Source organism: Ambystoma mexicanum, chromosome 2p, assembly GCF_040938575.1.
Source record: "Ambystoma mexicanum isolate Mex_15411 chromosome 2p, UKY_AmexF1_1, whole genome shotgun sequence".
Taxonomy (NCBI): domain Eukaryota; kingdom Metazoa; phylum Chordata; class Amphibia; order Caudata; family Ambystomatidae; genus Ambystoma; species Ambystoma mexicanum.
This window is the reverse complement of record NC_090923.1, coordinates 976,667,346-976,695,121: the sequence shown is the minus strand read 5'-3', so window position 1 is coordinate 976,695,121 and position 27,776 is coordinate 976,667,346. Positions and strand designations below refer to the sequence as shown.

The window sequence follows — 27,776 nt, the reverse complement described above, 5'->3', positions numbered from 1 at the left end:
TGCTTGCCAGTCTGCGATCTTCTGGAGACAGGGACATTTGTCTTGTCCTTGCGGAATTCTTTAACTGCTCGGTACTCATTGTGAGCAGCTTCTGCGATTTCGATGAGCTTGAAGAGCAACCTGAATTATGATTCCGTTCAGGATTATACTCAAATGTTCTGTGTTTGCTAGATCTCGAAGAATTTCAAGATGTCAGTGCGTCTCCCAACAAGATCTGGACAGTCTTCAATCAAGCGAAAGAATAGCATGCTAATAAGCCTATTCACCGCTTCCTTTGCTTGGGACATTTGTATCGTCCTCCCTGTATTCTGGAAGCAGAAGGAACTGCTCAGCGATCACAATGAGCAGTCCCCTTATTGTTTTTTCGTTTTCAGGGTTTTGAAGAAATTCAGTGATGTTAGTGAGCCTTCCCACTGACGACGGGTATGATCTCAGTACTAGCTCGAAGTACGTTAAAATGTCCTTAGTAATGTCACTGCTGTGGGACACCATAAGTGAGTCCAAATAATGCTCCTGTTTGCAAAGAGACTGGATACTGTATTTTCTTCCAGTTTGCGTGTCCTCGATCAAAATTTGGCATGTCCTTTTGTCATCAAGGCTTCATTATGCCTCAGTCCAAAGTCAACAGACTATGTTGTGGCTTGTACGTGCAATTTGTCTTCTTCACCCGGCAACTAGGATGCACAGAGTGTCTGCGCTTTATGTCCCTATCCCCTTTTTTGCTCAGAAGAAAATGTTGAAATTTAAGCCACAACTTGCACAAAAGTTCTTTGTTTTGCCTGTCATGCAACCCATCTCGTCATGGATCGTGTCTGCACGTGCTGTGGTTCTTTCCAGTCGTCTGTAGTCTCTACGGGTTGGAGTGCGGGCAGGTGGCCTTCTCCGATGTATGGCTTGATGTCACCCAGAACTATCCAAGCTCTTCTTCCTTGTAGCTTGAGTGCAGAGGGAGTAACATTCTCCTCTCTAAATGGACGGTTGAACCTTGGCTCGTCCCACTTCTTTCTCGTGTGGTTTCTCACCAGGACCGTGCCCCCAGGAAACAGTGGTGGAACACGTAAACCCTGAACTTGGTCTGTTGTAGTATCTCCTTCTGTGTTCTGTGCTGCCCTGCACCCTTTTTGTCGTTGCTACAGCTGTCCTGAAATTACAGCAAGTAATTCTGCATTTCAGACCCTAAAACTTCTCCTGTTGGCTGAGCATCACGTCTAGCTCTAGCTTGCGGTATCAGTGGTGTGTGCATCCTTCTGCCTGTTATGATCTTGTGTGGCGTAAGGTGATGGTCAGAACCAGGCTGGTTTCTGAGCGGATACAGTGCAAATGGACGGCAGTGTAGCCATCCCTTCTTTAGAGTAAGCTTCAACTTGGCTATCTTTTCCTTTAACAAGCCGTTGAGCTTCTCGCATATCCCATTACCTTGCGGATGATACGCCGAAGAGAACTTGTGCTTTATGCCAAGCAGCAAGCTAATCTGTTCAAAGACTGCATTAACAAAGTGAGGCCCATTATCTGACCTCATTACCTCTCACACTCCCCATCTGGGAAATACCTCCCTTACCAGAAATTTGGCCGCACAGGTAGAGTCTGGATGTGTACATGGACCTGCTTTTATCCATCTAGAGAATGCACACACCACAACAATTAGATACCTGTACCCGTTACATACTTGAATCATATCGACATAATCGACATCCAAGTGTTGAAAAGGTCCATTGGGCCTTGTGATGACTCCTCTAATTACTCGTAGTGTGTGCCCAGCCGTGAACTGTTGGCAGATTATACAGTTCATCATAAAAAATGCAACGTGCTCTGCTAAGTTCGGTATAAACCAGTCTTCAGCAAGCGTTGCTGCTAGATTCTCCTTTGTCATGTGTGCTGGATAAAGCAACTGTTCGAGTGCTATCTTCAATAGGGCTAAAGGCATCACAGGTTTGCCAGTGCTGTCTTGTCGCCACAAGCTCTGGGAGGGGTTTAAAGAACACCCCTGCCGCTTCCAAAGATTTTTCTCCTCCTGTGGTGCCTCCCCTTGGAGTTCCATTAATTGGGTTTTCTCCATGTTGCTATAACTGTCAGGTTGACTTCGTGCAACAATCATTCTCTCATGCACATCAGTTATTTCCACATCCATTATAACTTCGTTGTTGGTCGACACACGCTTGGCTTCTGTGTCTGCTGCTCGATTTCCTCATGAGAAAATCTGTCCCCTTCGCGTGGGCAGCACATTTCATGACTGCTATGCTCACTGGGCGCTGTAGTGCCGTAATCCGTGTGTCCAATAGGGCTGCGTGCTGAACTGGTGTGCCGTCCGCTCAAAGGTAGCCCCTCCTTTTCCAGCGCACTAAGTCTGCGTGCACTGTTGATGTCACATAGGCGGAGTCACTGTATACCGTCACTTCCTGGTCTGCGTGATTCTCAAGTGTGAGTACCAACGCCAACAGTTCTGCAGCCTGTGCTGAGCAATGAGATGGTAATCATGCACTAATAAGTACTTGAAACACTCCATTTGCCGTGTGTTTCATCACAGCGGTCCCTGTACATTTTTGCCCATCATTTCGATCGATTCTCGAAGAACCGTCAAAGAAAAATTCTCGTTCTGCCAATGCATTTTCTTTCACTCTGGGAATCTCATAGAATTCTTCATAATTCGCGCAGTCATGGATCGGCTCTCCTTCAGGGACTGGTTCTGCTACAAACATAGCTGGGCTCACTATTTTACATCAAATTATCTTAATCGATGGATTCGATATGATCACTTCATATGCAGAAGCTCTCTGAGATGTCAATGTGCCTTTTGGTTTCTCTAGAATAGCAAATAGTGCATGCTCGACGAACCACGTCATTGAGCATCCCATCACAATGGTTGTAGCCTTCTCTATGGTGAATGCTGCAGCAGCTAAACTTTGTTCTCATGGAAAGTGACCCCTCATAACTGGGTCCAAAGTCCCACTGTAGTATGCCGGGGGCTTTTACACAATGTAGTTCTCTGTGTGAGTACTGCTGTCATAACACTGTCATTCGTGTGTGAAAACAGGTAGAATTCCTCTACATAATTGGGGATTCCTAAAACTGGTGCCATGCAAATGGCCCTTTTTAGTTCATTAAAACCTTCTTCCATGGTTTCAGTGCATTTGATTTTTTCTTTCGTCCCATGTGCCGTCTTTAGGGCTTGCAACAAGGGCTTGGTATACGAGCTGTAGTCAAAGACCCATCCCCTGACATAATTGCATAATCCTAGAAAACTCAGCATCTGTTTTATCGTGTGTAGCTTGGATGTGTTCAATATGGCTTCAGCCCTTTAAGGGGTAACATTTTTCCCCTCATGAGATATTAGCTAGCCCATGTACAGCACTTCTTGTTGACAGTATTGTAACCTCTGTCAACTTTATATCCTTTTTCAGCCAATACAGTCAATAGTTGAATAGAATTGTGTCTGCACGTTCCTTCTGTTGTGCTGCAAATTAAGATATCGTCCAAATATTGCAAGACAACACTCTCTAATGCAATATTGCTTAAATCCATCTGCAGGACTCTGTTGAAAATCGAAGGGGACTCACAGTACCCTTGAGGTAACTGTGAGCTTTTCAGACGCATCTGTCTGAACGTGAATGACGTCAAATCTTGTGAGTCTTTGTGCAATGGGATTGATAAAAATGCATTTTTCAAGTCAATCACTGTGAAATATTTTGCCTCAACGTGTATATTACATAGGATTGTGGATGGGTTAGGGACTAGAGGCAACTCGGCATCTACAATATCATTTAATGGTCTAAGGTCCTAGATTAAAGGCCAAGACCCTCCCTTTGATTTTTTGATAGGGTACACCGCGGTATTGCATGACGACTGACGTCACTAGGATGCCCTGCTCCATCATGGCAGATATTTTCTTAAAATCCCTTCATCTGCTTCCCTAGACATGGGATATTGTTGTGCTTTTGGTAAAAATTGCTCCTGGTTTCAATTTAATCTTCACTTCTCCTACTCCTTTTAACAAGCCTACATCATCATCATAGGTGCCTGTGGTCAACACGGAGACAGGCACCTGGGCCATGTCGTCATCAAAATATTCAGGACGTTTTTGTGCCAGCATCATTCTCTGGGGCACCTCTCATTCTCACTCAGAAAACGAGATTTACCTCAGCTGTTTCAGTTACACCTGTTTGTCAAACAGATGCTCATCAGTGACGTCAATCTGTACCCTTCCTCAATGGCGATTAATGTGCACCATTGTCTGCCTTCATCATCACAACTATCGATCAATGGCTTTTTCCCCTCGCACTATGGCTGTGTGCATTGCCAAGGGAAATACTTGTCCCTTTTCCTCATGCTTAGGTATTCTTGGCCTAAATAAAAACTCATCTGGGGTTCTCATGGGTTTGTCTGCAAGGCCTGGTAGCCCTGTCATTAATATACTCACTCTATAAGCAAACAGCCCTCATAGCTGTTTGTCCCGCGTATTCTCTAATCATTTCGCATACGTTCAAATAATGCATTCCTGGAGTCAAACATACTATGCCCTTCTCCGTGAACGAGATTGTCATGTTTAACTTCGTCATTAGGTCTCGTCCCAATATATTTACTGGGGTTTGCCTTGAATATAGCATTGGCACATTCATGTCACACTATCCTATAGAGACTGGAAGTTGTTTTGTAAAAAGGAACACAACTTGTTGCTCCTGTGAAGCCCTGAGTATTTATGGCATCGCCGGACAAGGACAACTGGTCTTCACAAGCATGTTGCACCGGTGTCAACTAAGAAGGAATATTCTTTATCCTCCAACGCTCACCTGATATCCACGGGGACACCACACGATGCTGGATGGAGGCTGTGCGCTGTCCTGGACCCCTTTCTGCTTGGTTGTATGTTGGCTGGTGGACTTGTCCTATGACAGGAGAATGGGGGGTTTAGATACTGAGCATGTGATGGAGGTTCCCACTGACCAAGTCCCTTCCCTTAGTTTTTTTGCCTCACCTTATTTTCTTGTGCGTGAAGCTTTCCATCCTGCGTCTCAGTGCAGGGGCGCGTGTTAGTTGAGGGCGTTCTGAGGGCCTAGTTACTTCACTGGTCCTGTGCCCTTGTGTCGGGTCCTGTCAGGCTGTGACACCAACCTGTTTAATGTGCTCAGGTGAGTGTTTTTAGTCTTTGTTCCTTCTCCTGTCTTTTCGTTCCATGTGCTTTTCGGTCTTTTTTCCCTTCTTTGCTCTTAATGTCTCTTTCTGTCTTCAGAGATTGTTGCTGTCACAGAGCCGCAGTGCCGGATGGTTAAGGCTGAGGTAAGTAGTTTAGCGTGCACCGCTGCACAACGTGAGCCAGTTTGCTAACCTGTATTCCTTTCTCTCCTTCACGCAGGAGACAGTGCGCTGATGATCCGGAATGCAGTTTGTTCGGTGACCAGGTATGCAGGTAATAGGTTAATGGTGTTTTGCGTGTTTAAGTCACCGTTACAGATTAGCGCTGCACGATGTTATAACCCGCTGTTAATGTTGTCCTTTACTTTGCAGGTTGCAGAGCACTCCGGAGATGATGAAGCCACCGAGCGAGGACAGATGAAGAAGCCGTTACTCACAGACAATTGTTCCTCGCTAATGCTGTTCTTGTAGGCCGCAGAGCGCTCCGGAGATGGGTGAGCCACTGAGCGCGGACTGATGCGCGGATGGATGTTGGAGCTGCTACTCACAGGTGTTTCTTGATAATGCTGTTCTTGCAGGTTGCCGGTGGAATCCAGGGGTGATGCTGCAGATTCAAGCCGCCGGAGAAGCAGATGGTTTCACTGGACACAGTGAGCGTTACGCTGCAGGAGTGCAGAATAACGCGAAGCGTCAATCCCAGTTCGGGCACGGCTTATATAGCCAGCCACACCTGAAGATTCGACCATACTCAAAACACTAGCCTTCATGCCTCAGTTCATGGAACCGAGCTGCAGGAAGGGTCTCCATGTTGGAATAAGGCCGAAAGTGGGTTTGCCTTATTCTTGATAATGAGCATGGCGCCAAAGGTGCCAGGACTGTCTCCAGGTCTGCTGCTGATGGGTTCTTAAGCCCCTTGGAGTCACTGTGGGGGGCTGTAACCTCACTGCTGTCAGGGGGCTGTTGCAACTGAGGGGGTCAGGGATAGGGGTCATGACAGCTCCTCGTGAGGGTCTGGTGTCACTGAAAGGATAGAACACATCAGGTTTCCCAGTGAGCTGTCCTAATCCATATATAACTATGTCCCATGCTGCGTGAATGGACTTCCTCCATCACCAGTGTTGGTTCTCATTCCAGAATTCAATGCCTGTCCTATACTTGTGGTCTGTGACAGTTGCATCGGTGACTGTTCAGACTGTCCTTGTAGGAAATTGTTCAGGTTCTGAGGTTGCAAGCTTTGCTGTGCTCCTGGCGCTTGCTGTTGCACCATGTGATTTTTGTGCAACTCTACTTCCACCCTGCTGTAAAAACACAGGTGGATTCACCATTCCTATTCTTGTTCCTTGATCGTTTCCACCTTGACTTCTGCATGTGTGTGCTAGAAGCCCCGTCATCCCACACGTCCAACATACTGGCGGTGGTCTGATTATTTGCCCATTTGACATATCCCGATTTCCATTTTGCATGTTTTGAAAACCTCCCTGGTTACTTTGAAAACCTCCCTGATTACTCTGCCATCCTCTACCCGAAAGCCTCTCCCTCTGGGGTAAAACCCATTACTGCCCTGATTAAGCTGCTGTTGATAATTGACCTGCTGTATGTTCCGTCTGTGCTAGTTATCATTGTCCCTTCAATGGCATATTTTGACAATTGTTTCTGCACTAATTTTGCCTCTTCAGCTTTTCAAGCAGCCTCTTTTTTGTGATTCTTCTCTTGCAGTAGCCTGCATTAGTGAGCTATGGTCAACCGTATTTCAGACCATGGTTTGGCCTAGATTCCTACCAATTTCTTGAGCTGCTTCTGTACCTGATCTGGCAGCCATTGGCATAATATATGGTAAAACATGGGTATAGATTTCCCCCAAGATTCCCACGTTTCCAGCACCAATGCGCGTTGGAAATTCTGAATATAAAGCAAAGGATCCTCCGATTCCTTCATTTTGCGTGTGATTATAGCTCCCATGTCAGAAGTATCTGGGTAGAGCAATCGTAACGTTTTCCATACTGTGGCTCCACAATTGTTAAATGGAGCTCCATCATGCGCAGTATTAACTGTAGTCACGCCAGGGTAAACTGCTCGTGTCCATATGACAACCGCTCTATCGCCAAGTCTAGCGATTAAAAGACCCTTAAAATCCCCGATAGCTAATGTGTTCCCTACTGTCATTTTTTCTAGCTCATGTATCCACTTTCCGGCTCCCAATGTTAACATTGGAAGCTTATTTTTCAGATTTTCTCGATCCATGTCTGGCCATGGTATATACTGTGGCCTCATTCCTCCTTTTTCGAGCAACGGGAATTGTAATACATGACACTCCTTTTCCTCTCTCATCATTTTTCTATCCACTGCAGGGGTAATAGTCCAACAGCACCATATACCTGGCAATGTCCTTAGTCGGCTCACATAGGGCGGTGGAGACACCCCCCTCTGACCGCAAGATACTCCATGTCGGTCTGATTGTGTGACTGACTATGACGCCTTAGGTGCAGACTCATTAGAATCTGTCCATTTTATTCCTTCTGACCATCTTATTCCTTTTCCTCCAGAGAAGCGTTTTTCTCATCTTCTCTCGTCTTCCTTTTCATATTCCTCTCTCTCTACGTCTAATATTGTCTGTGCCCAACTCGTGTAACTCCTCTCATCTTCCTTGTGTCTATTTAGTGTCAACCTGTCTAGGGACAACTCCATTTCTGCTGCTTCAGGAGGCGTCTTCAGTGTCATACAACTGAGTGCTCTAAAAACATTCATCCTCTCCTCTCCCCTGGGGTACTTGTAATAGCCCATTTCATCATATATTCTATCGATCGTTTCTCTGATGCTTCTGGTGTCGAAGTCTTCAAAATTTGCCCTAGACGTGCCTGGTACTAAGTCATACTCAGGAAGGAATTCTTCTATGTTTTACCAGTCTACTACTCGATCGAGTTTTTTTAACCTCTCTTTCCAGATATTGAAAATCCTGTGCCCTCTGTCTTTGCTTGCTTTCTATGTCTCCATCAAACTCTCTGCGCATCCTTGCTTCTTCTCTGACCCTGTCTTGTTTCTTTGCATCTCTACGTTCATTTGCCCTTCGTATTTCCTCATCCCTTCATCTTTTTATTCTCTTCTCCCTTATCTTTTGTTCTTCTTCCTCTATTCTTCGTTGTTCTTGCCTCTCCTGATCATTAGCTGCTCTTGGTTTATGATCGCGTTTCCTTTCTTGCTCTTCACGATACAACTGTTCTCACCTCTATCCTTTTTCCTAATTCTTTCAGCTTTCAATCCTTTTCACTTTTCTTTCTCGTTTTGAATCGTCGGACTCTCCTTTTTGTCTCACGTCCTCAATGCCTTTACCATAGAGTTTCAATGGAATCTGACGTTTGTTCTGTGTGAATGTCATCTCATCAGTTCTGTCCTCATCTCCTTTCCATCTCTTTCCCTCTCTTTTCGTATCTGGAGATGTACTTGCGTGCTTGATCTCCTTTTTCTTTCTCGTGCCTCTCCTTGTCCCTCGGGACTTTGGAGGTGATATCTCTATCTTTATCTGGGTTTTCGTCACTACTTTGCGTAGGTGACTCATATGCCGGGTTGCTATATCCCGTGGCTGCTTTAAGTTCCCTCTACGGATATAATCCTTCATCTTCGGTTTTGATTTTTTGATTCAGATGGGGCGGGTGGCGCGGGAGGCGTTTTACCCCCCCCGTGCATATGTTGAGTATCCAATCTAACGCCGGTGGCTCCTCCTTATCCTCTTGCTACATCTTCCAAAGCTCTAAACTAGCTAGGCATTTAACTTTTTTCCAGTTTATGCGGCATGCAAATATGTCATCATGTGTTGTAGGACCGTTTTAGATAGTGATCCGCCTTGGGGCCATGGCATAAACATTTTGTGGACGGTTCCTTTAAACCATTCTACACTGTACTTCTTCAGCTAAGGTGTATGTTTTGGCAACTGTTTGCACAAGTGTACTAACACTGTAATGTCTTCCATGCTTAAATTTATCTATCTTCTCTTCATACAACGCTTTGTTACGTTTTACGTTTCTTAAACAATATGAGTGAGCACCAATCGTCGCAAGCTCCAATCCGTTTTTTTCACAAAAATGTCTTTTACTTTTTCAAACCACCATCAATTCATGCCATATAACATCCTAGCTATACAATTGCATAATTTTCATGCTAATTCCCCCCAAAATGTTCTTACCTCGTGACGTCAGAGAAAAAAAAAAACAAAAAACAAGACAGACGTGACAGACTCCGGCCAGCTACATGAATCTCATACCCCTATCACTATTCCGACATGGAATGTAAGTCCATCCCTTTCAAAACGTCTTTTTTAATTGTTTATGTCTCCTATAGTGTCCTATTTTTTCAGGACATTGAATGCAGGCTCCTTCTAGAGCTATATTAAAGCGTAGGTATCTGGGCGTAGCCTCTAGCTCGGGTATCCTCCCGGTATCTCTCCATGCTCGGGTAACCTCCCGGTATCTCTCTCTTTGCTCTGTCACTCTTGGGTCAATATTTCTTTCCCCTTATATATATATACATTATACTCTTGCTCGGATGTTATTTGTCCCAACTCCCTCCGTTACCTTCCCATACTCGTTTCTAAGGCATGCAACTTTTTGCCAAAGTATTTAGTCTTTATTCACAAACCGTTCGCATTCTTTCCTCTCTGGATGCTAGGGATCACCGCCTTCGTTACCGCCTCTCCCTGCGGTTCATCTGGTCAGCTGCTCATAGAAGTGGGAAGGGGTTTGTGGGAGAAAGCACAGGTTCCTACAGACCTCAACCTGCAGGTTTTACACTTTTGACTAACCACTATCTACGCGGAGCCCCTCAGTCTACTTAGCCGGATGGCAAGGACTTGTGATATTGCCGAGGACCTAGAGTTACCGATGTCGACGGTCAATGGGTGTTTTATCTAATTGATAACCATCTTTCGAATGGATTGTGTCCGCCCACGTATTCCTCATCTTAGCTATATCCTTACCTTCAGCTTTGTGGCTTCAGACATTTTTTTCTCTCTCTCTCTCCACCAGGGGGCGTTCCTCTCGAGACCGCAGCATCGATGTCCCTCGGCGGCATCCTTTGAGCACCGACGTCATCTGCTGTATAAATGCCTCGAGCGCACACGTTGGCTTCAGTTCTGTTTTTCCGTTGGCTTTGCTTCGGATCGTTACAAATGGCGCTTCAGTCTATCGTGAATAAATCTGTCATCTTCATCGAACCCTTCCACACCGAAGACGGGTTTGAAAAAAATTCTGAAATGTGGAAAGCAAATATCTTTAACCGATCCACACAAAAATTGCCTCTGGTGCCTCGGTTCCGACCACCGAATTGAAGAATGCGGTTCGTGCCAGTCGATGACCCATAAGGCCTTAAAAGAACGCAGAGGTAAACTGCTGATGGGGGAGAGTTCATCGAAGTCTACTTCGAAGGGGAAGGACTCGGCCGAGTCTTTGGTAAAACTTCATAAAAAATATAGATCGAGGAGTAGATCTGGGAAGTCTTCTTCGTCATCTAAAAAGACAAAGAAAAGACGGCGCCGATCTCCCACACCCTCTTCTTCCTCGATGTCATCTGAGGAAGCAATAGCATGCCCTTCGAAGCATGACTGAGTAAATGGGAAGCCTTTAGAGTTTCCATGTTAAAGATTTCAGAACCCGGCCCAGACCCCCTCATAAAAATCTAAAGAAGACCATGCCCCTACTCATGAGAAACGTGACAGGGGAAGATCCAAAACAAGAAAGTCTGACAAAAAGTTGTCAAGGGCGTCACCCAGGGACTCTTCCCGGTCACCTCATGAAAAAGACCTACTGGTGCATAAATCGGAGGTAGACGGAAACAAGATGGCGTCAAGCTATCATACGTCATCGAAGTGAACATCGAAAACGCCATTGAAGTCTTCGAAGACTCGAGTACAAGGCGTCGACAACTCATTGTAAAAAAGTTATGTCGAGTACACAGTCGACGTCTTCGAAGGCTCCTTCAACAGTGTTGATGGTTTCTACGGTTCCCTCGACAATTCCGTCTAGGTCATCGAAGGCTCCCTTGATAACATTGAAGGTTGTTGTAACAGCATCAGTGCCATCAACGTTTTCCTCGACACCCAAGCCTATAACAAGGGAAAAACCTGTATACCCGAAAATGTTTTTCAACCTGAGAGTAGACATGATTTGTTTAGGACCATGTCATCAATTTACGAGGGAGAATCATCAACAGATGAAGAAATGACCTCTGCTGGTGTTAAATTTGGCACAAGGCCTGTTCCAGAGGAAATAATTGGTCCTCAAGCTAAAATATAAGATTTACAGGAATGCCTACAAACAGCAAGTGGTCTGGATACCTCTCCAGAGTACGAATTTGATAAATCAGACCCATCAGAGCATGCTGATGTGGGCTACAGAAAACTAATTAATAGAGTCACTGAATTTATGGGATGGGGTAGAAATTCACCAGTCTATCAGGATGATGATATGACTGATATTCTATCAGGAACACCTCAGCAAGACCCCATTCTTCCATTTCATATTGCCTTGCAAAGGAGAGTTAATACTGCATGGGAACATCCTGAAGCCATTCCGGCAGTTAATAAAAAGTTTGTGTCAAAATATAGACACTGTAATTCTGATCCAGAATACCTAAGCAAACACGCATCTCCAGAACGTCTGGTAGTTCAAGCAGCTACCTCCACTAGAAATGCTGCAAACCCCACAATCCCTCCGGATAGGGACGATAAAAAGGTTGATGCATGGTCTAGGAAGATTTTTACATCAGGGAGTATGGCTTTAAAATCCACCAATGTAACCTGTACCCTGGCAAGGTTTACATATACCCTGTGGGACTGCAGGTCAGCGGCATCTGAACACATCCCAGAAGGTGAAGAACGTGATGGCTTTCTAGCCATAATAAGGGATGGAAAGGAAGCTTCTGGAGAATGCCTTCAATCAGGTTTGGACACAGCTGACGGTATCAGTATGTCCATGGCAACTAGCACGGTGCTACGTATATTTGCGTGGCTAGGGAAGTCTGGTTCTGTGCTGGATGTGCAATCCAGGCTTCTTAATATGCCATTTGACGGCTTGAGGTTGTTTGGCAGCAAAGGGGATGAAAGTTTGGAGAAGCGGCGGCTAAATCACTCAGTGCCTCTATAAAACAACCTCAGCAATGCCCCTACACAGGCTCATCTTCCTGGAGGGGTCGTCCTTTTCGTTATTATTCCTCAATTGGAAGAGGAAGAGGACAGGAAAGTCAGAGGTCAAAAAAAATTTCCTCGCCCGAAAAGGTGAGGAAAAGGTGCTAGACCTGCCCCAGCAGCGGCGTCTGTCCCTTCAGCCGCTGCTGCAGCTGCCGCAAAACCACTCTGAGGTTTTGACCCACAAGACCCCAGTGGGACGCAGGATCTCACAGCATCTGGAAGAATGGCGGGGCATTACTTCAGACGGTTGGGCACTGGAAACAGTATCCCAAGGTTACTGCCTTCCTTTTCAAAAGAAACCTCAGAATCACCCACCGGGATACAACTCTGTCAAAAATGTAGATCCGCTCCTGTTGCAGGAAGTCTTAACCCTGCTACAGAAAGGTGCAATACATCATGTACCTGTTGCGGACAGGAACAAGGGCTGGTATTCCCCATATTTCCTCATTCCAAAGAAAGAGGGAGGACTGAGACCCATCTTGGACTTGAGAAACTTGAACAAGTTCCTAAGGAAGGACAAGTTCAAGATGGTCACACTTTCTCAGATCCTTTAGGCTCTCCAACTCCAGGATTGGTTGGTATCATTGGACCTTCAGGATGCTTACTTTCATGTGCCAATCCATCTCAAGCACAGAAAGTACAAGAGGTTTGCGATTGGCAATTCTCACTATCAGTTTTGAGTTCTGCCATTCAGGTTAACCTCCGCCCCAAGAGTTTTCACCAAGTTGATGGTGGTAGTGGCAGCGAGTCTCAGGAGAGGGGGGATTGATGTTTATCCCTGTCTGGACGATTGGATGATCAGGGCACGTTCTCCAGAACAAGCCCAGGATCATCTGTCCAGGACTTGTATCTTCCTTCTTAGGGTTTTTTCTGAATTTAAAAAAGTCAAACATGATACCATCACAGAAACTTCAGTTTATTGGAGCAGTCCTTTATACTTGCTCGGGCAAAGCCTCGCCTCTCGAAGAGAGAGCTCACCACATTCTGCAGATGGTAACAAAATTCCAGAATGCCCAGTATCTTCCGGCCTTCGATTTTCTCAGGTGGCTCAGTCTGACGGCATCCTGCATTTTTCTGGTGCCAGAAACCAGATTGAGAATGAGATCCCTTCAATGGGCTCTCAGGACTCAATGGTTCCAATTCTCAGGGGAAATGTCAGATCTTTTGCAGGTTCCAGCCAAGGTAGCACAGGATCTTCAATGGTGGGCTTGCAGACATAATATCCTCAGAAGGAGAATCTTTTTGGCAACCATGGCTGGAGATAACGGTAGTAACGGACGCCTCACTCACGAGGTGGGGATCTCACACCAGCGGGTTGACAATTAGAGGTCGCTGGTATCCATCGGAGGCCAAACTACACATCAACCTTTTGGAGCTTAGGGCGATCAGACTAGCGCTGAAAGCCTTCCTTCCCCCGATAATGACGGACAACACAGTGGCCATGTACTACCTCAACAAAAAAAAGGAGGAGTGGGGTCCCTACCACTGTGCAGAGAGGCGATGCAGCTCTGGTTCTGGGCAATACAAGAAGAGATCTCTCTATCAACAATTCATCTAGCCGGAGAGCAAAACACAGCAGCGGACGCTCTGAGCAGGCAGAGCACAGTGTCCCACGAGTGAAGTCTCAGGAAGTCATTCAAGAGATCTTCGCCCTTTGGAACACCCCTCAAGTGGATCTGTTCGCGACCGGTACCAACCGGAAGTGCAAACTGTATTGCTCTAGGTAATTTCCCCCGAAAGGAGCTCTAGGGGACGCGTTTGTGGTGTACTGGGCATTGCCATTTCTGCACGCATTCCCTCCAGTCCCTGGGATCTTCCTTCAAGATACCTTTAATAATTCAATTCTTAAAAGGTCTAAATAATGTGTTCCCACCAATACCTATTCAAGTTCCTGTGTGGGATTTGAACTTCGTTCTGAAATTCCTCACATGCATTCCATTTGAGCCTTTACACTCTTGTCCGTTAAGGCTCCTTAATTTAAAAACACTACTACTTGTGGCATTGACATCAGCCCGCAGGGTAAGTGAGTTGCAGGCGCTTTCTAGCGGTCCTCCTCACACCATCTTTTATAAAGACAAAGTAGTACTTACAGTTAAACCATCATTTTTGCCAAAAATTGTTTCGGATTTTCATCTGTCACAAAAAATAACTTTTCCTACTTTTTACCCTCCTCCTCACGCAAGTAAGGAAGAGGAACGACTACATAGACTAGATCCCAGAAGAGCTCTTCGTTTCTATATCTCAAGATTGGCAAAAATACGTCAGTGTCATCAACTTTTTGTGGAGTCCACTGGCTGCAAATTGGGACTTGCTGTAACTAAACAAACATTATCTAGATGGATAATTTTGGCTATAGCAGAATTCTATAGATTGGCAGGGAAATAACCACCAAATGGACAGAGAGTTCATTCAACCAGGGAAATAACCACCAAATGGACAGAGAGTTCATTCAACCAGGGGCAGGGCAACTTCAACAGCACTAAAAAGGGGTATCCCTGTACAGGATATTTGTGCAGCAGCCACATGGTCATCTATGCATACCTTTATAAAACATTATGCCCTGGACTCTACTTCTTCTCAAGGAAGTCCGTTTGCTAAATCTGTACTCCATTCCGTACACGATTAGAAAAATTCTGTATTCCCACCTCCAAGACAAAACTGCTTTGGGAGTCTATCTAAGATGAGGATTAAGTGGAAGGAAACAATCTATTCGAAGGACAAGTTACTTACCAACTGTAACATTCTTTCGATTGAATGTTCCTCCCACGTATTCCTCATCGACCCTCCCAACCAACCCCACAGTACAGTTTACGTGAGTTACACACTAAATTCTTTTGAGGCTTGGGACAAAAGAGGCACGCCATTAATTACAATCCATGGGTTACAATATACGAAAAAACAACTGAAGCCAACGGCATGCTCGAGGCATTTATACAGCGGATGACATCGGTGCTCGACGGATGCCGCCGAGGGACATCGACACCGCGGCCTCAAGAAGAGCGCCCCCTGGTGGAGAGCGAGAGAAAACATTTTCCGAAGCAGCAAAGCTAAAGATAAGGATATATCTAAGATGAGGAATACGTGGGAGGAACATCCAATCGAAAGAACGTTACAGTTGGTAAGTAACTTGTTAATCTCGGCTACCAAGTGTGCAGTAGGACCCCAGCCGGCCCATAGAGCTGGGGGTGCCCCAACAGCATTTTAAGATGAGTAGCAGCACCCTCGAGATGGATGGAGATGCAGATTAATACTGTTGTATCAAACCAATAATGACAACTCGATAGTTTGGCAAAGGGAATCTGTTTAATGGCAAGTACAAAAAACAGGGAGTTTATGAATATCAGCTATCGCTTGATCTTCCTTCTCACTTCAACTCCAATTAATTTCAGAAAAAACAATTTATACTAAAAACTCATCATCACCGACATGCAATATCTCAAAACTTAGCATGCAACTTGATTGGTTATAGGAAGGTAACTTTAATATAGGTATTACATCTGTATATGGTAACGAAGTGAGGGGATTGGATAAACAGTGTCAGGTGGGGCATTTAAGCCCTTCCTTCAAAATGCCTACTGTAGACGTCACTAAAAGTATGACGCCTCATTAGTTCTATCAACTATAGGACCCTAGATTACTTGGTTCACTATGATTGGGTTGGCATCTACCCCACTCATACTTTTCCACTAGCTTAGTAGCGTGCAGAATAGCCTGCCAGGTGCAGGGAGATCTTCTGTACCCCCAGCCTCCCTCCAATTATTCCAACAATCAATCGTCACTTCAGTGGTCTTGTGTCAATTATTTCTTTGTCTTTTGGCCTTGAGACTGCTTCTTGGTCTAGAAAAGTTAAGGCTTCTAGGCATGGCACAAGTCCATGCGTAGGTGTGAAAGTTTCATCCCTTCTGCTTGCTCAGTCACATGATTTCAACACCGTGACACCATCTTATTCTTCATGCAATTTGTGCATTTGATTTAATTCTGCCAGCTATCTGCCATCTGTGGCTTATCGTGACCTTTCTGAATAGGATACTCTGTTCTTCTCTTCATTAATTGTATCCAGTGTGGGTCTATTTCAGCTGATACGACCTTGGCTTCTTGGCACAATTTGCCTTCGTCTGAGTATCTGTCATTAATTCTCGATTTTCCTGCTGCACGGCGCTCCTCTTGAGACCTTTAATAACCTTTGGTCGGTTCTGCTCTTGTGGATCAAACAGCACACGGAAGAGAGCAGAAAGAGCCGACGCAAATCATCAGGAGCAGCCCTCCAACTGGGAGAAAGCCTATAGGAGTTCATGTAGCCATCTTCACCAGTCCAAGGCATCAGTGCGGCAAGGCATAGACGTGTTTCTATACTGCAGAGGGGTCTGCGTTGGGAATTCTTAGGATTACTACTCGTTTCTGAAGCAGCTCCTCAGACGCTCACCTCTTTGACCCGTTTTCTCAATAATTCAGCCACACTTCTAGGAAACTACAGCTATGCTAGATTGCCATAACCTGACTTTCAACCATTAAGTACACATATTATTTAGCAACCTTGCCCTTTCATCCTTCTTTGCAGCTAGACCCTGCAACAACAGTCATTATAGGAAGGATTCTGCCTTTTCTGCTACAAGGCCACTGCAGTACGTTCACATATATCTATCATTCAACAAACAATATTCGACTAACCATTAAAAAGGCAACACCTGATCAACTACAAAAGCGCACTTGAAAGCAATGCCTAGCCGATCCTCCTCTCTCTCAGACCTTCAAGATCTACGATCTGCTCTCAAGGCAAATTAACGAAACTCCATCCCAAGGGGAGCATCCAGGTAACCCAGTCTGCACAATGAACTCCCACAGGCAGTGCCCTACCAGGCATATTAGAGATCACACCGCCTGAATACTGCCCCTTTACTCTTTCACCAAGTGCCAGTTGAAAAACAAAAGAAAAACGCTATCGCACAAACCGTGGTCACCCCGACTCAAAACGCAGTTACCTCGACATGATTCCCAAATGCTGGAAAAGTAAACAACCTCATTCAGATTCCAACTTACTGGACTAACACACAAGGATCAACTGCCCTTAATTGATTGCTCCCCAATGCTCGTTCTGCACAAGCTCACAGCTGAAAATATTGTTCATCTTCTCCCTGTTCACACTTAAGGAGATTTGTTCTCCCATTCATCCCAACCCCACTCACTGCTATCTTGTTCCTGAGACGGTCTCGCCCTAAAACACAAATCTGCTTGTGGTTGGTGTCCCTTACTAGCACAAGATCATACTGCACACATTAACGTGCCACCTTTGAACTACATGTGTCAAACTTGTCACAAACCACCACCTACAGGTTATATAACCCCTTAAATGGTATTACTACTGTGTCACTTCACATCTCAAATATCTTTCTTTGTAGGCTGATTGTACATTGGAAGCAATCTAAATACCACAATGACTAATGAACTCAAACATTTGCTATACCCAAGACGCACCACGACTTCAACTCACAAACTAGAAGATCCATCTCATTTTTTGCTCCCAACAATCCCACTAATGTTACCAACCCCAACCCACTCCACAGGTCAGACCGCTACCTTTCCCAAGGTGGAATCAACACCAACACCCTAAGATCCTTCAAAGTCAACTGAACAAACTGAGAAAACTTCTAGAAATCAAAGCTAATGTCCAATGAAGCTGTAAGATTAGCAGAAGTGACAGGTTTAATGTTACACAAGGTGGAGATCAATGGGCCGCGTGGCACACTGGATAATGCCTGAACCTGGGACTTCAAAGAAGCAATGTGCATGTTCTGTGTGTACAAAACAAGATTGGAACTTGGCAAGGGCCAACCGTGTGTGATAGATAGATGGATAGATATAGTGGGAACAAGAAAAGGCTAGACAATTTTGAAAGATCACTGCTAATCAGAACGTTGAACAACCATGCCACCCCCACCTACTGCTGAGCAGAGGGTGGCTCGGTATGATGTACACCACCACTGGGTAAATAAAACAATGTCTCGTTGCTCTATTGGAGCCCATTCTGATAAAGTGTGTTGGTGTGCAGAAGTCAATATTTTCTTTTTCTGGGTTAAAAATTAACAACCACCAACTACGTCGACTTTGCACAGTAAAATTAGCCCTTTGGCATCCGCTCCCAGACAATCCGCAAACAAGGAGGGCAAGCATGCAGCTGCCAAGGAGGGCAGCAAACAGACCATTAAAACAAAAACACACAACTAAAAACCCAAATACATATTTACTCGTAAACACAAAACGCGGGGTAAAGCGACCAGTAGTGTCCAGATTTCCTAGCAGGCCCTCTCAGAAGACAGGCCTTTAGGCAAATTCAACGCTTCCCCGTCCATTTGTCTGTGGGATGGGCTTTGATTTCACTGCAATACACGGCAATACACGATAAGTGAAAAACTATTAATTAATCATAACCACTTGCATTGCTTTGAGCACCCTCCATTTCATGCCCATCGTCCCATTAAAGGAGACCAGCATATGCAAATCAGGCTCAGTCCTGCCACCAATATAAACCGTCCACCCAAAATCCCACAAAATATCTTCTTTGCCGAGGAAAAAAAATAAATCCTAGACATGTTTTGGACTTGCTGTGAGTGAGGTAATGGTTTAGAGAGTGGTCTGGAGCAATACTAATGGTTAGGATTTATTAAAAACTTTCCATACATCACTCACCTGTTTTTATTAAATCACCTTAATTTGTAGAGTATGACGAGGGTCCCACACGTTTGCTTGCCTAGAGACTCGAGCTACACCTCACTGATAATGCCCTTTTAAGCAGATCTATGATGGGGTTTGTGGGTTTGTCTCGTGCAGAAGCGAAGCGACCTGGCAGCACTTCATGGAAAGCCCCTTTTGGGCTCAGTATTGCCATGTGGATCCATGTCAGCAGATGCACCATATACCAGTACTGGCCTTTCACTTCATCAATTGCCTGCTGGGATTTGTAGTGTTGGGTCATTTCGAGTGAATAAAACTAACTGAATTACAAGAAGGGTAAAAAGCAAAGCTTGGGAGCAAAGAAGGGTGTCATATGGAAAACCTATTTGGGGTTTACCAAGTCCATTTCGGATGTGTTTTTTTCCCTTCTGTAATGTAAAGGAAGGCTGAAAATCAATGATTTGTAAGAGTGCCCCAGATTAATACCAGTTTTTTATTTAAAACCTTCCAGCCACCAGTTATCCTTGATTTCACAGATCTAGGTGAATACAATGCATTTTTTACTGCGAAGCCCAAAACGTGAGTGTTTTTTCTTCATTTATTTGCACATTTCATAGAAAATAAATGCGGGGAAGAGACCCTGCAGCCGCCCCTACCTTTATTAATAACCCAACCGCTGCTCCCCCATTATTTATCTGGTGAAATGAACAAAAATGCTATCTAAAAAAAAAACGTTTTTGATCGTAGTAATGGAGTGCAAAGACCCCCCAATCCCTATCACTATGGTAGAACATCATTGACCCCCCTGGAATAACTAATATTTGCACAGAAACGTTTCACAAAAGCTTCAGCACTGAAAGGAACAATTACACACAATGGTGACAGAATTTGCATCACCTGGGAACTGAAGAAGGTCCTATTAAGGCAAGGAAGAGCCTGTGGATCTTCCATCCAAACAGTGCACGCGCTCCCATGTCACCCTGTTACTTGCCACTCATGGCCTGCCTTTATACGCAGGACGAACCCGATTAAAAGAACACACCAGACGCTTACCCAGTATCTGAACTTCAATGTGTCGAGGCTTCTCAATGAACTTTTCCACAAATAATGCACCATTTCCAAATGCAGACAAGGCTTCTGAGTAAGCTCGGGTGTAATTCTCCTCCAGTTCCTGCAGGCAACAGATGGCATCATTAGATTGTGGGTGCATTTATATGGGATCCTTCGTGCTGTACATCATATGCATAATTTCAGCCTCTCAAAAGATCAAGTCAAAGGTCAACACCCTGCATTATAACGGACTTCCTTGCATCGAACATCACAAGGAACAAGCTTTTAAAACTGGACCCAGACTGTCCCCCAATCATCTTATTTTCACAACATTTTGAGCTGCTTAATCGGGCGGCATTTGGAATAGGCAGATCTTACGCTTTTATACATTGAAAGCACCCTATGACGGACCTGAACTCTCGGGTCTCAAACATGAGAAAATCGGATCGATTGGACCAGCATGAATGTCTGGATTTTATTTCAATCAGATTCTTTGAATCCAAGCGGTAACCAGCTGGAAAAGACACCACCACATAGCTGTGTTAGCCATGATGGTCACCGTGTTGGTGGCAGGCAATGTGCAAGGAACATTACAGAACAATAACTGGCAAAACCAACAGTTTTGGCTTGTGTAGGTAGTTGCCAGGCACTACCGTAAGGATGCTACCTGGCCATAAAACGGCAGCAACTGCAAACTGTTGGCAGTACCTGGACATATAACAGCAGTACCTGGAAAATGCTCATCTAAAACATATACAGAAGAAGAAAGTGTGCGCTTTGGCAGTGCTCTTTTCCAACAGGACTTCAGTGTAAGGAACATATGGAGGAAAGAGTTACTGATTCTAAATCAGAAGGCGCATTTGGTAAATAGGTTTTGTTGCACCAGTAGTTCATTTACAGCTGCAATTCAGCAGTTCACTCCCAGACTGCTTTGAAATAACAGAGGTCCTATGTAGCACAACGTTTGATTTTAGTGATGGCGCTAGCTGAAAGATCTTGGGTGGTGAGGGGCAGGAAATGGGAATGGGAATTCGCCTGACCAAGGTCAGTCAACGAGTGAGTGCATTACTTAACCCCCCATAAACTGTGTATCCCAACTTGCATCTCATATCCTACTATCTGTACTCTAAAAGCAATAGTTGTGCCTTATAGGTGGCACTCATGCACCACCTAATATCCAAAGCTTAAGAGTTAAAAAGGAAAGGTTATTCACCAGAGTGACTACTGTACTCCTAATCCCCTATGCTAATTTCCTCCATACTTCTAGGAGTTCCAGCAGGGCAGGAACAGGATCGGAGCCTTCAGCAAGAACAGCCTGATTCTGCATCTAAAAATTAGGGTGCACACAGCGGACCACGTGCGCATAGCGTGACCACGCTCACTTCCCGCCTCTCGTGCGCCTTGCCCTCAGTCCCTTGATCTAGTAGAACCTAGCTACATATTTTGAGGGTGGGTGCATGGATGATTTGGGACATATGACTAGAGGTACAGTAGTCAGTACAGTGAATAACGTTTCACTACTCATAACATCACCTCCCCCATCCTCCATACTTCTGGCAGAGTGCCAAGCAAGGGAGGGTGGCTCCAAGCTGAAGCGAAAAAGATTCCTTAGGACTGAATACCCAAACTGCACATCCGCTCTAGAGCTGGAATCTAGTGCCTAATGCCTGCAGAAAGCTGGAGAAGTCCAGGCAGCTGCATCTGAAATAGGTTCCCAGGGCACATGGCGCTGATAAGCTATTGCTGTGCTCTTTGACCTATTAGAGTGTGCATGTAAACTTGGGGTGGAGGCCTGCCCTGTACCTCACATGTGTGTGATGCAATTGTGGTGGGCCAGAAGGACAGAGACTGAAACTTTAATTTCCAAGTATTTTATTGATTAAATGAAATGGTGCAGCAAACTCCTAACAAGCACTAAACTGAGTTTTTCCTGCCTAAAAAAATAAATAAGTAGGGTACTTGTCCGTCGTCTGAGAGTTCAAAAGGAAGCTCTGCCCTCTGCCCTCTGTTCAAAACTAATTTATTCTGTCCCTACTGCTATAAAAAAAGAACCAAGGCAAAGGAGAAGGACTCCCGTCTCCTGTAGTCTGCTTTTCAGCAGTCACTTTATCGGATCCTAATGACATTTGTAGAGCGCATCAAATGCCAAAGCGAATCATGGCACCGTAGCTACGTGCAGGTGAGTTAGCTTGGAGGGAAGAATATCTAAACAGAAGGGACTTTAAAAGACGCCAGAAAGGAAAGGTGGTCCGTGGTAGTGCGTACCGGCTGTGGAAGCGAGTTCCACATCTTAGCTGCAGCCACAGAGAAGGCACAGCCACCTATAGGGGTGACCCGAACCCGGGGGACTTCGATGGAAAGAGATTCCCAAGACCGCAAGGGGCGATTAGGCACTTCAGTAACGTATTTTTAGGTAGTTCTTAGCAACTACTTTGACCCGCTCGTACAGTTCAGAAATGGGGGTCTTCAGCTATTCTACTGTCCTTGACACCTTGCTTTCCCCTTCTGAGGTTCCTCTTTTCTTTTCCTTAATGTGTTCGGTTCCTTACTTTTTCTTGATAATGTCCACTCTTTTTCCTGGCTGGGTCAGTTAGAAACATTTGCAAATTGATTCTCACGTTTCTCTATTTCTTTGGTTTTACTGGGACGAATAGGAAGGTTCCAGTAATGCTCTTCACTGGTTTCCATCTCTTAAGTTTTACTGGGACGAGTTTAAATGTTCCATTTAGGGCTCTTTCTTTATCGAAACTTGTATCAGAGTTCACATAGTAATTCTCAATATTATTTGTTCTTTCGCTGGGATGAGTAGGATGCATGCACTCGTATTAGTTATCCCTCCCGGGTCTCCCGCTTCCCAGTTACCTCTTCTCAATAGGGTTAGTGTCACTGAACCTGCACTCAGGATGGGAAGCTTTTCTCACGTCATCAGGTTGGCTTTGAGCTTTTCTGATGCTCTTTTTCTGGCTCAGTGTCCGCTCTATGATGCGAGCGGGTCTGTCGTCTTGGATCATTGCAGGACTTAACATTCCGACTCTCGGTCACACCACCATGTAAAGATCGGTATCTTCGTTGGGGTTCCCTTTCCTCAGCTTCTCCTGCTTCCAGCTTTTCGCCAGTCTGCTTCACACGCCAGCTTTCATCCAGGTTTAAATGCTGCGTGTCTCGGTCTCTCTCAGCTCTCGTTGCACAGTCGACTTGAAACTTCTGGGCTTCTGCACCACTACTGCTTTCATGACACTTTGCTGGGTCTTCCTAGCCGGAGCCTCATAGTCCTTTCTCTTTGTTGCTCGAGTGTCAGCGCTGTTAAGGACTTTGCTGTTTGCACGCCATTTATCTTTTTGTTAAGCTCCTCATGTCCGGACTGAACAGCACCAATCGGTCAAAAGAAAAGTCCATAATACTTTGAAATGTTGTGGCTTTCAGTAGAGCCTGGAACCTGATGGATGCACCCACAGCCAGCCCTCTTGCTGCTGCATCAGGGAGGTAGAATGCCACCTCCTGAGGTCCTACAAGACCTGGTGGGCCAGCTGAGGCCAGAGCAGAAACCAACCTGGTAATCCACTGGGAGGAATGAGTCGCAGTCCAAAAGTTCTTTCCAAAACCTAAAATTCACTGCTGCCATAACCGCCTCTGCATTAGCCTGTCACAAGCAAGCTGAGGGCAGAGTTTTGATAAACGGTTTGCCTTCCTTCTCTAGAAGGCGGTCCTCCCAGCTCAGAAAATTCTGTTAGGTAGAAAAAGAAGCAGAGGTAGTTAGGCCCTTACCAAAGAGATTGGCCGCTGCCACAATAGTGCAGTGTGCTGGAGGGTTGCCCATGAAGGCTTCTCAACCGGGAGGGACCTTTCTCTTAGGTCCACCTTCTTTGATACCGGTTGGACTGACGCAGGATTTTCCAGGCCTCCTTTTACATCCGGATGTAAATGGATCCCAGATCTGTCCGTGGCCTTCATAGAAAGGGCAGATGACAAAAACCCTTAATCTGTTTGTGGAGTTTCTGGAACCCGAATGGACATACCCCAAATGAGGCACTGTATCCCTTCATGAAAGGCTTTGAAGGCCGGACATGGGCACCTCTTATCCGTCCTCCGAAGTACTCGCTTGAGCCCCATCACCCTATGGCAGATCTAGTGGTAGCGGGGAGTTAAGGAGGATCTTCTGGCAGAGGAGGGGCCGTACTACTGTCCCCAGATTTTGTCAGAGGCGCCTGGCCCAAGGGATCCAGCCAGTTCCAAAGGACCTACTGAGAGTTCACAACCATGGGCGTGGGGCCCAGAACCTCCTTCATGAGACTTAAAAGACTGCCTGATGGGACCTGGAACTTATTGAAAAATCTGTCCTGCGACAACTGTCCTGGAGTAGAGGGACACTGGGAGGCTCTTTGGGCCCAATTGCAGACTGGCACCATGATGGGCGGTGCCGAATACCTAGACGGTGGGTGACCATCTGACCTTTGACGAAAAACCGGGCCCGATGACATATGCACCAGAAAATGGTCTGTCACCCAGCGTTCAGAAGAGCTTGGAGACGGTTCACTGGGAGAATGCTCAGAATTGGAACCTGCAACCATGATGAAAGGAGTGCATTGAGCTGCCGTCTGCCATGGCCTGCCGATATTGCAGTGTGACCTAGGTCGCAGCACTGGCTCTGATGCTCTCGAAGAGTTCTGAGGCGCAGGGACTTGCAAAGCCATAGGCCCGGATGCGCCGAAGCCCGGTAAGTGGAGAAGAAGTGGCCTCAGAACTGGTTCTGGTACGAGACCCAAACTTCTTTGGAGACAGAGTACCCAATAGAAGCCTTCCCTGAGGAATACTCGGAGTAAATCCTGGTATTTGGCAATAGTCCTCTGAAACAGAGTCTCCACTAATAGCCTGTACAGAAGCCAAAGATCCCTGGGCAGGGGCCCAGTAACAACCCGCAGCAGGCCCTCAAGCAGTTGAGCCGGTAAAAGTCTCGTCAGAAACCTCTGCGCAAGCTCTGTGGGTCTGGTAGCTAGCCACCAAAGGCCCTGGTATAGCCCTCCCGCCGATTCCCGGGCGGGGGTGCCAAAGAACATTTTTAAGTTATTCACCATAGTGACTAATGTACTCCAGTCCATAGTCTCCTTGCATCTGTACTTGATGGGCGTCGCTCGCTAGGGACAGAAATAGAACCTTCCTTCCCCACAAAAAAACGCATTTCCCCTTTAACTTTTATGAATGCGGGGGTGCTGTAACGGGTGCATGAGTGCTCCGCAGACCCTGCCCTCCAACGCCTCACCTCAGTCCCCCTTTCCCATGTCGGCCAGCTGATCTGGATTTGACCATTTACCTTGATGGGGGGAGGGTGGCGGGCTGTATGGATGAAAGGGGACTATGGACTAGGAGTACATTAGTCACTATGATGAGTAACTTAATTACACCTACTTCCCCTTTCCAAAATACTTGATGGGCGATTACAATGGATGACAGCCCTTCGGGAGGAGAGTGGCATAATTTAAGCTGCAAAAAGATTTTTCAAGACTGCCTGGCCAAACGATGCATCAGATCTTGTGCTGCTGTCCAGGAAGTAATGCTTACGGAACGGGGGGCATGTTGCCGCCTTGCCGATAACCTGCCATGATGGTACGTGCCTTTGAAAGGCGGAAGCTGTTGCCTTGGCCCTGTTGGCATTCATATTGGCTGGACACTGTTCTGCAGTCTGCATGATGCTGTGATGGCCGTCACCACCCAACCTGCTATAGAAGCCTAGGGAGGCCTGCATACCCTGTGCTGATCCCCCGAATGTGACAAACAAGGCCCCAGTCTTCCTGATGGACTTAGTTCGGCTGAGATAGACTGTTAGGGCTCTTCTTACATATAAGGAGTGTAGTGCTTTTTCCGCATCTGACTGAGGGTTAGGAAAGAAGGTTGGAAGCACTAGCTCCTCGTTCAAGTTAAATGCGGATATAACCTTTGGCAAGAATCCTGGATGGGTTCTCACACCACCTTGTCCCTGTGAAAGAATACAGCTCAGATTACTAGTGCTCGAATCTCACTGGCCCTGCGTGCCGATGTGAGACCAACCAATAAGGCTTTTTTCCATGTGACTATTATGATGTCCGGGGCCATTGGTTCAAATGGTATATGGGCTAACACAGCAAGATCCACAGTAAGATCCCAAACTTTACGTGGTCAGCTTACTGAGAGAATATAATCTTGCCAGACCCTAGAGATGCTTTTTCACTACCGGGTTGGAAATTGAAAAGGACACCTGAATTCCTATGAGCCCATTTAACCACCAGATACATACGGCACGTGTTCACCTGCAGCCCCGCTTGAGCTAGGTGAAATGAAAAAGAAAACGGCCTAGTGAGCAGGATAAAAGGTCAGTATTGCGGTCCTTTGCCCATAGGCAAAATAGCGTCCATTTGCTTTTGTATCGACTCCTAGTGGAATCTTTCCTGGCCTTTGGAATGAATGATCGCTAGGTTCTGATCTTATAGTCCCAGATGCCAGAGTATTAGGTGCACAGGAATGAAGCTGCAATGGCTAGTGTTCCCGGCGCTGGATCCAACACTGTTGCGTGAGGAGATGAAGGCCTGCTGTGGTTAGGCAGATCAGAGCCTGTCTGGTGAGCGCACTAGGTCAGAGTACCATATACGGGCTGGCCATTGAGATAACACCAGAATTAGCCAAATACCCACAGTCTCTGATCTTTCGAAGCACCTTCCGGATCGGGGGGGGGGGGGTTGGAGGAAACGCATTACCCCACCGATTGTTCCATGATACGTGGAGAGCATCTCCTAGCGAATGGTGCCCCTTGCCCAACCTGGGCGCACACTTTGTAAATCTCCTGTTGTCTGCTGTGGCAAATATATCCACAGTAGTGTGTCCCCAAGGTCTGGAATAGTGCCTACACTACCTCTGGGGATATTGCCCACTTGCTGTCTGTCCACCTTCATGTTTTTTGTCGCTCGGTAGATGAATGGCTGACAAGTGGATATTCTGACATATGAGCCAGTCCCAGATCGGATGATGGTCAGTTTGCAGAAGGTAGGCGAGCTGGTCCGCCCCACGCTTGTTCAGGTAAAATAGTCGTTGATTTGTCCACCCATATGAGGACTGCCTTGCCTTTGATAGGTGGCAGGAAAGCTCTGAGCCATTGCTGAACTGCCGTTTCCTTGTCCAGGCTGGACCAAGTCCTGTGGAAAGCGACCATCCATAGCGGCTCCCAAGCCTTCTAAGGACAAGTCCATGGTGATGACCACTGAAGGCAGTGGCTGATAAAATGGGGCACCCTTCATTAAGTTGATTTGGTCCCTCCACCATAGAAGGTCGGATCTCAACTCCTTCGTAATGCTCGCTCTGACGAGAGCCCCACTCCCGACTCCAGTTCTCAGCCAGATGCATTTGGTTTTGGTCTCATTCTCAATCTGGCATATGGGACTGCCAGTATACATACTGCCAGGACCCTAAGTAGGTGCTGGTGTAATCATGCGAACGACTGTCCTGCTGAGGTAGTGGTTTGTAGCTGCTAGAATATCCCCGATTCTGTATGGTGTTGGGAATATTTTCTGGTTCACTGTGTTCCACCTGATTCCCAGGGAAAATGAATGTCTGGGTTGGGTTAAGTTCTGATTTGCGCATTTTTATTGAGAACCCCAAGTCGAATAGCGTATCCATGAGCCACCACATTGTGTGTTTGGCTGCTGCTGGCAACATGGCTCGGACGAGCAAGTCGTCCAAGTACAGGTAGAAATGGTGTCCAATGGAACCGGACAGTGTTGCAACCACATTA

At 46.0% G+C, this 27,776-nt stretch overlaps 1 protein-coding gene across 5 annotated transcripts in view; it reads right to left on the bottom strand.

The window, feature by feature from the left end:
- The window catches only part of PC (pyruvate carboxylase), a 2,561,538-nt gene that overhangs the window by 1,804,613 nt on the left and 729,149 nt on the right, over positions 1-27,776 (bottom strand). For all 5 annotated transcript variants that reach the window (XM_069644789.1, XM_069644792.1, XM_069644793.1 and 2 more), the window contains one exon: positions 20,024-20,141. In XM_069644789.1, the coding sequence (XP_069500890.1) occupies positions 20,024-20,141 (118 nt within the window). The remainder of the gene's footprint in view (positions 1-20,023; positions 20,142-27,776) is intronic.